We start from the raw sequence: 13,847 nt of genomic DNA on the forward strand, positions 1-13,847 counted from the left end.
CGTGCGCTCATTGGCGCCCCTTCAGCTGGTGGCACCCTAGGCGACCGCCTAGCTCGCCTATGCCTAGAAACGGCCATGCATATACATCTTAATAACAGCACATAAACATCATGAATTAGCTTACTAAAATTACTCATGCCATCAGGTGAGGAATGCCCTATGTTTACACACCAACGATGTAGTCAAAAACGGAAAAGTTTTTCCCTTGCGTTTTAAAAAAGTTTAATATATACACAACAACGTTTCCAAAAACGCTGTATTACATATGCCAGGCCAATATTTGGCGCTGTCACCTTGTTAGTACAGAACAGTACCTGTAGGGAAGTGATGATTATATGTTGTATATGATGCGTCTCCGCTGTTGGTTGTAATATTGCTGAAGTAAATCCACACTTTGCTGAAGAAGAGATCAAAAACTTGCACTTTGAAACACATTTTCAAAAATATGCGTTTTCAGTCCCCAAAACGCCGTTGTCGTGTAAACGAACAGGCAAAACGCATAAAAAGTTTTCCATTTTTGGCTGAAAACGTTGTCGTGTAAATGGCCCCATAGAGTCATGTTGAAATTCTCATGTGAAAATGAAGATACAAATCAACTGTCTTATCTTGATGGGCTTCACACGATGTCACTATTATGTAAACCAGTTTTAACAAGACCATTTTCATTGATGCTTATCTTGAGCTTTCAAATATCTGTACAGGGTCTACAACCATCAATGTTCAGAGTCAACTACACGAAGGTGGTGGATCAGATGTTTTCTCTCTTCCCTGACGAAGAGCACTACTCAGACGCCGGTCCAGATCGCTGCAGAACCTGTGCTGTGGTGGGAAACTCTGCAAACCTTCTGGGATCCCATTATGGGTCTCTCATAGATTTCCATGATATTGTGATCAGGTAGGCCTACTAGAAGAACAAAATAATACACACAATAATCTGATAAATATTCTCTATAACAGTAGTTCTTTAGATAGCCTATGAACACCTGTTACTTGTATTGGTCCCCAAAACGCCGTTGTCGTGTAAACGAACAGGCAAAACGCATAAAAAGTTTTCAATTTTTGGCTGAAAACGTTGTCGTGTAAATGGCCCCATAGAGTCATGTTGAAATTCTCATGTGAAAATGAAGATACAAATCAACTGTCTTATCTTGATGGGCTTCACACGATGTCACTAAACCAGTTTTAACAAGACCATTTTCATTGATGCTTATCTTGAGCTTTCAAATATCTGTACAGGGTCTACAACCATCAATGTTCAGAGTCAACTACACGAAGGTGGTGGATCAGATGTTTTCTCTCTTCCCTGACGAAGAGCACTACTCAGACGCCGGTCCAGATCGCTGCAGAACCTGTGCTGTGGTGGGAAACTCTGCAAACCTTCTGGGATCCCATTATGGGTCTCTCATAGATTTCCATGATATTGTGATCAGGTAGGCCTACTAGAAGAACAAAATAATACACACAATAATCTGATAAATATTCTCTATAACAGTAGTTCTTTAGATAGCCTATGAACACCTGTTACTTGTATTGTTCTCTCAGGATAAATAAAGGCCCGACAAAAGGTTACGAGAGGGATGTGGGGTCAAAGACGACTCACCGGATTCTGTACCCTGAAAGCGCCATGGACTTGGACAACTCCACCCATCTGGTGCTTTTTCCCTTTAAGATTCGCGATATGCAATGGCTTATAAGTACCTTCACCACAAGACACATCACACGGTGAGCACGGTTTAAAAAAACAATGAAATAAATATGAAATAATTATATATATCTGCATAATTAGTAAGCCATCTTTTTGTTCCTCAGCACCTACACACGAGTCAAACCTTCAATCAAAGCAGATGAGAACAAGGTGAGTATCCAATGTCATTAAATGAATGTAAATTAAATTCGAGACTGATTATTAAACCTTAAAATAAGCAGTGGTGTATGTCTCATAAATGTTTTTGTTTCTGTTTAGGTGATGGTCCTCCACCCTGCTTTCATAAAATACGTCTATGAGAAATGGCTTCTGAAACATGGCAGATATCCATCTACTGGCTTCATTACAATAATATTTGCCTTGCATATCTGTGATCAGGTAAAACTGTTTGCATTTTCAGTTTAGACTTCTAATTATATAAACAGACGTTAAGTTTGTGAAATGCACATGACATATTAGAAAACAAAGCCAAGGGTGCACATAAAGCAGAAATGTGAATATTTGCCTATTAATTTCCCTAAAAGTGGCCCTAAAATAATTAGCATGTGCATACAAAAGTTGATCTTAACAATTGCCTTCTTTTTAAATAACATCAAAGTATCCACAGATATGTTTTATGTTACAAACACAACATTGCCTGGCATTCATTTGTGGGTTTCCTGTACATTTCTTTGGATCTGTGCATTGCTGCACACATTTGTGGATTTTAAAACATTTCTAGCATCAAGATGCACACTAATCCACAAATAGGTAGACTCTGCCCACCATCTGCTTAAGCCAATCAGATAACAGCCACATAGTGCTGACCAACTGTAGCACGCTATCACTCAAACCAGTCATGTTTTGCATTACAATCAGGTTGAGAGCAGAGTCAGTATCCAACAAAGGCTGCGTTCCAGTCAATTTTTTATGCCCTATTGCCCTTCACTCGCAAACTTCCCTCTGACTCGTTTACTCAGATGTACGTCATTGATTACGTTGCATGAGTGCCCACTACTGGCGGAACCCTTGGAATGGACTGAATTGACCTATCGGTAAGCCCCGCCCCCCTTAGTTACTGTTGCTCCCTCTGACAAACAAGTCAGAGGGAGTGTTGAATGCTTATGGACATTTTGCTCTGTTTTGTTTGGATTTAGGAAATGTAATAAAATAAATTATATTGCCCATCCTCTCAGGATACCTGGAATCAGTGTTACAAGTACACCAGGCACATCGTTTTTCCATTTTTGTTGCATAAACACCATCAAACCGATGCGAGCTTCGGATCTTCCAATGTTTCTCTATGGCGCTGAAACCTAAAGATGTCAGAGTTCCACTCCCCGTGCAACTGATACTCGACTGCCATTGGCTCATCTGTGTTCGAGGGGAGGGGCTTACCGATAAGTCAATTGAAACGTCCTAAGCCAGGGGTGCCCAATCCTGTTCCTGGAGATCTACCTTCCTGCAAAGTTCAGCTCCAACCCTTACCAAACATACCTGGACCAACTAATTAGGATCTGAAAGATCACTTGATAATTACAGACAGGTGTGTTTGATCAGGGTTGGAACTGAACTCTGCGTCCCGTACAGGGGTGTGTTTCCCATACAACGATGTAACTCTATGATTAACCACCATAGTGCGATGCATTGTTGTGGAAACTTACTAGCCAGTCACGACTGTTTCCCGAACACGGTCGCATCTCCATCGTTTGAACCACATTAGTTCAATAATTTAGGGCCGTTTTTAATGATGTCACATGCATGTGGCGGAGTAATAACTTCTGCTAATTAATTGAATCAAGATTTCTGAGATGCTGCTGCATTGAACATGGCGCCTGATGACTAATTTACTATGTTTGTTCCCTGTCATTTTGCTTTATTTGATGTTTGATTCATCGCGGGTTTCCTCTTACGTCATACTCCGGGGTTCCCTTAGGCATTTATGCACATGCGCACTCTTCAAAAATGGCGCTAATTGAGGACACGCTAAAATGTATCGATTAAAATGTATAAAAAATATATTTAAATTGAATGGAAGATATAGATTGTGCTGCATGTTAGCTGGCTTATTCACTGGCTATATATCGCACACTCATCCAGGCCACGCTGAAAAAAAGGGTCAAAATTGTACCTTTTTGGGTACAACAGCTTGTCACTGGAGTAGTACCCTTAAAAGGACATCTTTGTACCTTTTTTATCCATAATAGGTACATATTAGTACCTTAGAGTAGTAATTCGTACCCTCAAGGTACTAAGCTGGCTTATTCACTGGCTTTATATCGCACACTCATCCAGGCCACGCTGAAAAAAAGGGTCAAAATTTTACCTTTTTGGGTACAACAGCTTGTCACTGGAGTAGTACCCTTAAAAGGACATCTTTGTACCTTTTTTATCCATAATAGGTACATATTAGTACCTTAGAGTAGTAATTCGTACCCTCAAGGTACTAATATGTAGGCAGGGCTTGAAAACGAAAAAAAAAAATTCAATCGGTTCACTCAGAGCAGAATCGATATTGTAACGTTTCTGTTCCTGCGTTCCTCTGTATTACTGTTCCAAAACTGGTTCGGGTAGACGAAATACTGGTTAATAACGTTATTTTTTTAAAACAATTTTCTTTGCCAATAATAATAATAATAAAGTACAGCGTTTTCTTTACTCAAAAAGAAAAAGAAAAAAAACAGGAAGAGATCTGGTAACATTAGTATATTACCCACAAAATATATTTAAATTGAATGGAAGATATAGATTGTGCTGCATGTTAGCTGGCTTATTCACTGGCTTTATATCGCACACTCATCCAGGCCACGCTGAAAAAAAGGGTCAAAATTTTACCTTTTTGGGTACAACAGCTTGTCACTGGAGTAGTACCCTTAAAAGGACATCTTTGTACCTTTTTTATCCATAATAGGTACATATTAGTACCTTAGAGTAGTAATTCGTACCCTCAAGGTACTAATATGTAGGCAGGGCTTGAAAACGAAAAAAAAAAAAATTCAATCGGTTCACTCAGAGCAGAATCGATATTGTAACGTTTCTGTTCCTGCGTTCCTCTGTATTACTGTTCCAAAACTGGTTCGGGTAGACGAAATACTGGTTAATAACGTTATTTTTTTTAAACAATTTTCTTTGCCAATAATAATAATAATAAAGTACAGCGTTTTCTTTACTCAAAAAGAAAAAGAAAAAAAAACAGGAAGAGATCTGGTAACATTAGTATATAACCCACTGCGCTTAGTCACAGCCAATAGAGCATCATCTTTTCTAGATGTAACCGAGCGCTACTCTGTGATCACACTAAATTCCGACTACGCCACTGGGGTTTTGTACCCACGGAAATAACTGAACACAGCAACACAAGTTCAATGGCCCATAAATGAAGGAAGAACAGAGACGTGACCTTCAAGTTCAACACTTTTATTAATAAGCAGTAGGCATTATTTAGATGGATGATCAACTTTAATATAGTATTAAAAAAGAGGGAATCACGCTTAAAAAATCTGGGCTTTAGGCCAATTATTAAAATCATAACACACCATTCTTAAAATATAGGGTTACCAAGCCTGCTGGAGGAAGGGGGCGAACCATGGGGTCACAGACCCCCAGACGTAAGAGCACACACTACACATGCACTGATATACAAATCATTAACCAACAGCTTTAAAAAAGGTGTAGTGAATAATGCAAATAGCGTTACACTCTCAACTCTCAACTCGTGCAGTGCAGTAAATCTCACACCGCCATGCAGTGAAGAAAGGGAAACCCGGACGACCCCAGAGGAAAGCACTCCATGCAGGCTGGTTCCTACAACACAGAGTTTTGAATTAACAAACCTAAACGGTTGTCAAAACTAGACTCAGCTAGCAAAAACAATTAAACATAAACAGCAATACAAATCATCAGAACCATAAATATAAACTAAGTTTAAATGACAAAAATGAATCAAACAAAACAGCAGCTTTCAAATAGCAGCTATAACCCTTCTGATCATGCCTCTCCTTCCTCAGTCTGGGTGCCGCTTGAATCCTCTCCCGAGCACCATCAAAAGCCACTTGCAAACGCTTCCGAAGTTCCTCCATCTAATCCATTACTGTCACTGCTGTTGGCTGTAAAACTCTCCCAAGGAGGAAATCAACTGGTAAATTAGGTTCTTGGCCATACATTAAAAAAATGTGGGCACTCACCTGTTGTCTGATGTATGGTGGTATTATAAGAGAACAACAATTGAGGCAAATAATTAGGCCATTCAGCTTTTGCAGACCTGGGAAGTGTACAAAGGAGGCCATGCAGTGTCCAGTTAAACCTTTCACATTGGCCATTGCCTTGGGGATGGTAGGGTGTGGTGTGTGTCTTCTGTATCCCATACAGGTCGCAAAGTTGTTGTATCAATGCCCCTTCAAATCTTCAACCCTGTTCTGAGTGAATGCGGGCTGGGACTCCAAACCGGCAAAACCATTCCTTCACCAGAACATTCGCTACAGTGGACACTCTCTGGTCATAAGTTGGAACTGCCTGCGTAAACTGAGAAAACATCAGTCATTATTTATACTTGCTCCTTACCATCCCTTGAACGCTCCAGGAGAGTAAAATCGATCGCGAGAATTTTATTTGGTCGTGCAGCAACCAGATGTCCCATCGGTGCCTTCACAGGAGGATCCACTGGTTTAGCCAAAGTGCAACGTTCACATTCCTCACACCACTTTTTAGCTGCTTTGTACATTCCAGGCCAGTAACACCTTGAATGCACTAGCTCAGTCGTCCTCTCAATACCTTGATGACCGTGCCCCCGGTGTAACTGCTTTAGCAATTATTCTAGCAATACTATCTGTAGCACCTCCTCTCCCCCATCTGGACGAATGGTTCTGCGGTACAAGACCTTATCACTCTCCACCAGACGGTCCCATTGTCGCACCAATTCCAACACAGACTTACTCAACACTTGCCGTTCCATGTGATCTGGCCTCCTCTGATGTTGCCAAAAATGAATAAATGCACCGATTACGGGATCATCTTGTTGAAGCAATGACTGGTGTCTGGCCAATAGCCTGCTCCAAACGTGCTGGAACTGCAGTTCCCGGGAGTACCTAATCCACAAGGGATACTCCATCAGCAGAGTACTGTCTTGACAAGGAATCTGCATTTCTATTGGCCCGACCTGGTCAATACCGGATGGTATAATCAAACGCTTCCAACTCTGCTGCCCACCGTAATTTTGTTGCTCCAAGTTTAGCAGTGCTTAAATGACTCAAAGGATTATTATCTGTCCAGACAATAAACTTATGGCCCTGCCAATATTCTTGGAATTTCTCCGCCATCGCCCATTTCAGGGCAAGAAACTCTAGCTTCATGGAGCTATAGTTTGGCATCCTCTTCTCCGCCTGACTCAGTGTTCTGCTTGGATAAGCAAGGGGTCTTAATTTCCCTTAATTTCCCAAAGTCACTGCACCCGTTTACCAAGAAATTTTGGAGCACTTCATGCTTCCTTCTGCTGACCAGCTTATTGAAGCAATAAGCGAGTTTAAACTTCTGATATATGATTTTCTGAGCGCACACATCCGAAGCACATGGACAGAAAGCGGCCACCACACAGCATGCGAGTACTAAACTAAGTTCTCATTTACACACAAGTTTACGTTTAAAAACACACACGAGTTACAAAAACAGTCGGTTATGTCTGTGAAGGTATACAGCTGGGAAATAAATCGCATGTTTATTTTATATCTAAACAGTGTTCTGTGCTCGTCTGTGCAGACAAAGGCAGAACACTTAGTATGTTTTGCTCAAACTTTCGCCATGGCATTAGAGCTGGTACACCGTTGTCGCTTGCGAAATTAAAATGATGGTGCTGTGGGTAGAAAGTTACAGATTAAGGGGCGGTAATATTAAAATGAGATCCCTTTGCCACGTCACCAAGGGAGCGAAATCAGATGTGCTCGTTTTCTCAGACGTTTGCAGAAAAAGGCTTCCCAAAACAAAGTTACTGGGTTAAACTTTTTCACGTTTCCTTGATTGGTAGATGAACCGGGGACCTGTCACCTTTAAAGGTGCTGAATGTAAGTTTTTGACTCTACTAAATCATAAAAATCCCATAATATGTTTGCAGATATTTAAGAAACATACTAAGTTAACATACTTGTTTATCTGAAATACAATGCTACAGTCAGTTATTCTTCTTTGAAAATGTGCATTCCGGGCGGAATGTCGGTCTCGGTTTTGGTTTGTGAAACCGGCCCACTGGCAGTTTACTCAATTGTATTGCGACACCCCAGGTTGCCAGTTGGCGGAAAACACAGCGTATTTAATTTCATTCATCATCAAGTGCGCTCGTTCTTGTTGGTGTCGTCAATCTGGCAACCTGTGTGTGCATCAAGTCTGAGGAGGAGGGGCCGGGTGAAAAAAACCCTCTCTAATATTTTGAATTTGGACTGCAATACCTAGTTCAACCGCTCGGTGTCAATCCTACATACAGCACCTTTCAGGTGAAACTGATCCCTACCTCTCTTATTCGGCACGAATACAAATGTTTCCATATTCGTCATGTATCTGGATGCTAAAATATGATTTATTATAGGCTAGGCTTTGTACAAACCCGATTCCAAAAAAGTTGGGACACTGTACAAATTGTGAATAAAAACAGAATGCAATGATGTGGAAGTTTCAAATTTCAATATTTTATTCAGAATACAACATAGTACAATGCTACAGTCAGTTATTCTTCTTTGAAAATGTGCATTCCGGGCGGAATGTCGGTCTCGGTTTTGGTTTGTGAAACCGGCCCACTGGCAGTTTACTCAATTGTATTGCGACACCCCAGGTTGCCAGTTGGCGGAAAACACAGCGTATTTAATTTCATTCATCATCAAGTGCGCTCGTTCTTGTTGGTGTCGTCAATCTGGCAACCTGTGTGTGCATCAAGTCTGAGGAGGAGGGGCCGGGTGAAAAAAACCCTCTCTAATATTTTGAATTTGGACTGCAATACCTAGTTCAACCGCTCGGTGTCAATCCTACATACAGCACCTTTCAGGTGAAACTGATCCCTACCTCTCTTATTCGGCACGAATACAAATGTTTCCATATTCGTCATGTATCTGGATGCTAAAATATGATTTATTATAGGCTAGGCTTTGTACAAACCCGATTCCAAAAAAGTTGGGACACTGTACAAACTGTTTGCGTGAAGCGCAAGTGTGAGCACAGAAAACAGAGGTTGCGGTACGGGTTTGTGTCCGTTCTCGAACCGTTCCGTGTATTTCCACTGTAGAAAAGGTTGTTCCGGGCCGAAACTGAAACTTCTTTCATATTTGTCGACCAATATGCAGAAAACTACATCAGTATATCAAATTTTTATCTTATTGGAATCGAAACTAGGAATCGATAAGAATCGGAATCGATAAACAGAATCAGAATTTGAATCGATAAAATTCAAACGATACCCAACCCTAGCTATCACATAAAAAGGTCAAAATCCTTAGTCTGGGGCCGTGGAAAATAATTAAAGGTTCTCTCTGCACCTTTACTTCCCTTTCCCTTTTCTTCATTTTCCCCAATATCTCTGCCCCCTTCCCCCTTTTTTTCTTACCTTTCACTTCTTCACCAGCAGGTCTACTGTTATGAACAGAACTGTGTCCACCTTGTTGAAAACAACCGCCTCATTTCAATTTGTAGCACAGAATGTTATTTATCTTCAAATTACTTAAAGGTGACATATCATGAAAATTTGACTTTTCCAGGTTTTAAGTGCTATAATCAGGTCCCCGGTGCATCTACCAACCAAGGAAACGTGAAAAAGATTAACCCAATCACTTTGTTTTGGGAAGCCTTTTTCTGCAAGCGTCTGAGAAAACGAGCGCGTCTGATTTTCATTATAATATTACCGCCCCTTAATCTGTAAACTTCCACTCAAGGCACCGTCATTTTGATTTCACAAGTGACAACGGTGTACCGGCTCTAATGCTATGGCGAAAGTTTGAGCAAAACATGCTAACTGTTCTGTCTTTGTCTGCACAGATGAGCACATAACACTATTTACAGCCCCAGCCTCAGAGGAGACAAGAGAGCAGTGGATTTATTGATTTATTTGGGCTACTGTATATTTGCTGCTGCCACACAGATCTAAAATAAAGCGATTTATTTCCCAGCTGTTTACCTTCACCGACATTACCAACTGTTTTTGTAACTCATGTGTGTTTTTAACATAAACTTGTGTGTGAAAGAGAACTTAGTTTAGTACTCACATGCTGTGACAGCCGCTTTCTGTCCGTGTGCACTCATAAAACCTTATATCTGAAGTTTAAACTCATATGGTTTAAAACGCATGATTTCAGCGTGATAAACATGATAATCAGAACCAAAACAGATGTTTTTAGCAGGTCCGAGCTGTAATGGCTCAGCTCTATTCTGGAAAAGGGGGCGAGGAGCAGCAGCTCTTTTGCATTTAAAGAAACAGGCCCGAAAAACAGCTTGTTTCTGCTTCCACTCAAAATAGGCATTTTCAAAATGATATAATAAATGATCTGTGGAGTATTTTGAGCTGAAACTTCACAGACACATTCTGGGGACACCAGAGACTTATATTACATATTGTAAAAAGGGGCATAATATGTCACCTTTAAATACCCTAGATTTAACAAACCTATATTTCATACAAATATACTACCAGTCAAAAGTTTTTGAACAGTAAAATTGTTAATGTTTTTATTAAAGAAGTCTCTTCTGCTCACCAAGCCTGCATTTATTTGATACAAAGTACAGCAAGAGCAGTAATATTGTGAAATATTTTTGCTATTTAAAATAACGTAATGTAATGTAATTTATTCCTGTGATGAATTTTCAGCATCATTAGTGTCACATGATCCTTTAGAAATCGTTCTAATATGCTGATTTGCTGTTCAAGAAACATTATTATTATTATTATTATTATAAAAGCCCCTGCCCCTTTAATCGCTGCCGCTAAAGTGGCCTTTCGGTCCGGTCTGTGTGCCCCCGGACCGCGATTTCTATCCCGCCCAGACCGCGTTTGTGCCCTAGAAACATTGCTTAGCCCCTGTCCCTCCGGAAGTCTGTGCACGTCACTGCTTTGAAGAATGTGGGTAACCAAACAGTTTCTGGTCCCCAATGATTCTGATGGTATTTTTTTCAGAAGCTAGTTACCCACATTCTTCAAAGCAGCATCTTTTGTGTTCAGCAAAAGAAAGAACTTTATGCAGGTTTAGTACAACCTGGGTAAATTATGACAGAATGTTCATTTTTGGGTGAACCATACCTTTAAAGTGACTGACACATCTGTGCTTCTAAAGGTATAGGCCTATTGTTTTATTAAAATTTGTATTGTCTGTTAATATATTCCATACGTTATCAGAGCTTGGTAGACATAATTATTACATTTTAGACATTATTAGACAGATGAATTAATAGACTATAATTAATGTTAGACCCTATTTTTTTTTTCATTTAAAATAATCATAAATATTTACATAATAAATAATCATGTCATATACAATTTGGCATTTTAAAAAGTTTTTTAAAAATGCTAAATTAGATTTTAAAAAATGGGACAAATAATTACATAATAATGTAGTCCTAATTTAAGCAAATGAATAATAAAAAAACGAATAAAAATTCATCCCATCCAGGTAACAGCTGCACAACTGTCAAAAAAGACTAATAATAATTATAAGTAATCAAATTTAAAATAACAATATTAATGTGTTCTGTTGCAAGTGCACATACTTGAGCATGTTTTCTCATGGTTTATTGTTGAGCTATGAGTTCCTCACTGATTATTTGTGTCCTTGTTTTTTGTTTTTTTGGAGGTGGTGTCACTGGGCGTGAATGGGTGTCCCTTATTTTGCCTCGCTGAAGATGGCACTTCCTAAAGGGGAAGTGCTTAGGGATGTTTGCGAGTGCGTGTCTAAAACTGGAGTGGAATGTAGCCAAATTGGCAACAACAAATGTTATAATATGTGATGTTTTATTAACAAATTTCGGGAGTAGCATGCGCAGATAATCAACCCTATCAATCAATGCTATGGTTATGCTTAAACTCGTGGCCATGACATAAGGATGATCTTATCAAAATGATCTTGGTCCACCCACAACAAATGTATCATGTTTCTGTGAGATGTGTGCGTCTTGATGCTAGAATGTTTCAAAATGACAAATGCATGCAGCATTTAGGAAGTGATCAACAAATGAAGTTCTGTATCATTTGGTAACATTTTTATTGAGAAAAATTACTAAATGCACCTTTAGGAGAAGTATGATTTGAACACCATGAAATAACAAAACTGCTCTGTCTCTTACACAGGTGAATGTCTTTGGGTTTGGGGCTTCAAGTACTGGAACCTGGCATCATTACTTTGACAGAACTCGCACTCACTTTAAAGGCGGCCCTCATGGTGGAGACTTTGAAAACAAAACAATGCATCAACTTCAGCAGAGAAACAAGATTTCAGTATATAAAGGGTATAGATAAAAAAGACCAGGAATGGATGTGTTCGGTTTAATGTGTTAACAACCTAACAACCTGTTAACTTGTGGAAAGTGATAATATGTTTTGGGCAGCAATGAAGTAATTTTGTCAACACCTTTATTTTGTGGCCAAGTTACATTCCGTGGTTATTTATATAATGTTGGATTATGTGTGCTGTGGTGCGTTTTCTCTCTCTCTCTCTCTCTCTTCTCTCTTCTCTCTCTCTCTCTCTCTCTCTCTCTCTCTCTGTGTTGTCCAGTGTGTTACCTGCTGCTCAACCAGGTGTGGAGGAGAGGGAGGTGATCGCTCGCACCTGTAGCTCATTACTGGGCAGAGGCTGCAAACTCAAATGTTGTTCAACATGTCTGCCATATTGAAGCTTGTCTTCCAGAGTGTTGTTCCTCTTGCCTGCCCTGTGTTTGTTGTGTTATAGATATTGGTCTTGTGTAAAGTTACGGCTTATTATAGCCTTTTGAACAGGCCATTAGCGATGTTGTTTTGCTATGTGACCCTGTGTGTTGGAAGCTGTAGAGAGGTGGGTGCCATTTTATTTCTGTGAATCTTTTTTCTCCCATTTTTGCTTAGCTAGGGAGTTAGTGCACATTTCTGTTGTTAACTTTCTTTTATTTTGTCAGTTTAGACCGCTTTACTCCCTAACTATTTAGAGGGTCCTTTTGTTTGTTGTTTTGCCCCCCCCCGTATGCCATATGTTCTACTCTTATTTATAATGCTTTACTGTATCTACACACTGTAAACATATTTTATGTACCTGCTGTTCTTGTACTAATCTGTAAGACATCTGGAATGTTTTGATGGATCTTCAAATGCTAGTTTGGTTAAAATGAAAAAATTAAAAGGATGAGCCCTTTAAAATGCTGTGCCACAAATTCCTGTACCAGTAAGACATGTCAACACAAAACAAAACTTCTTTTTGATATTGTTTAATTGAGAATATTCACACATCAACCAACAGATCCCAAGGCCAAAGTATACTTCGGCGTGCGCAAAAAAAAAAGGCTTCAGAGACACATGCTTTTTCCAAATACCCACACGTGTGGTCTTTGCACTTGATAACTTAGGCTATATGACGTGTTTCCTGTATTTGGCCGAAGTGTTCAAGTGAGGATGAAGACCACAAGTGTATGTCAAACTTTTCATTAGGCCTGATTATAGTGTTATAAAATTGCAAGTTTACATAGCTTTATTTTAATTTTAAATATGCCTTCTTTGCCTTTAAAAAAAAATACTTCTAAATGTTTGTTCATTATTCCCTATAACATGACATGATTAAATTTTTGGTGCTTCTAATTAAGTGATAAAAAGCACAACACACATTTATGTCCAAACACCATGTAAAAGTGGATTTTGCATAATAGGTGTCCATTAATTTAACACCATTATATCAGGTTTCCCATTCAAACATGACTGCATCATGTTGAACTGACTTGAAACAAATCTTTTGCCTTAACTCGATGTTTTCATGTCGAAAGAAAATTTCAGTCAAATAACTCAGAAATTAATTTGATGTAGCCTATACCTTACATCTATGGCTGACCACAAAATATTTAAAAGAAATGTAAACTTACTCCATGGTTTCTAATTTATTTTAAATAATGTTTTCGGAGAAAATAATTGGATGCACCGATATGTATCGGCCGATTTTTGATAATTTTAAAGCCATTGGCATATCGG

The 13,847-nt window shown here is 39.3% G+C and overlaps 1 protein-coding gene across 1 annotated transcript in view; it reads left to right on the forward strand.

Moving 5' to 3' along the window:
- Nucleotides 1–12,331, forward strand: part of LOC107566728 (CMP-N-acetylneuraminate-beta-galactosamide-alpha-2,3-sialyltransferase 2-like) — a 20,581-nt gene extending 8,250 nt beyond the window's left edge. Inside the window, exons 2-6 of the mRNA XM_016252255.1 lie at nucleotides 702–895; nucleotides 1,543–1,722; nucleotides 1,810–1,855; nucleotides 1,964–2,083; nucleotides 11,991–12,331. Coding sequence (XP_016107741.1) covers nucleotides 717–895; nucleotides 1,543–1,722; nucleotides 1,810–1,855; nucleotides 1,964–2,083; nucleotides 11,991–12,158 — 693 coding nt within the window. The 5' untranslated portion in view covers nucleotides 702–716 and the 3' untranslated portion in view covers nucleotides 12,159–12,331. The remainder of the gene's footprint in view (nucleotides 1–701; nucleotides 896–1,542; nucleotides 1,723–1,809; nucleotides 1,856–1,963; nucleotides 2,084–11,990) is intronic.
- Nucleotides 12,332–13,847: the final 1,516 nt, after the last annotated feature.

This window comes from Sinocyclocheilus grahami, unplaced genomic scaffold (assembly GCF_001515645.1).
Source record: "Sinocyclocheilus grahami isolate Dianchi unplaced genomic scaffold, SAMN03320097.WGS_v1.1 scaffold1096.1, whole genome shotgun sequence".
Classification (NCBI taxonomy): Eukaryota; Metazoa; Chordata; class Actinopteri; order Cypriniformes; family Cyprinidae; genus Sinocyclocheilus; species Sinocyclocheilus grahami.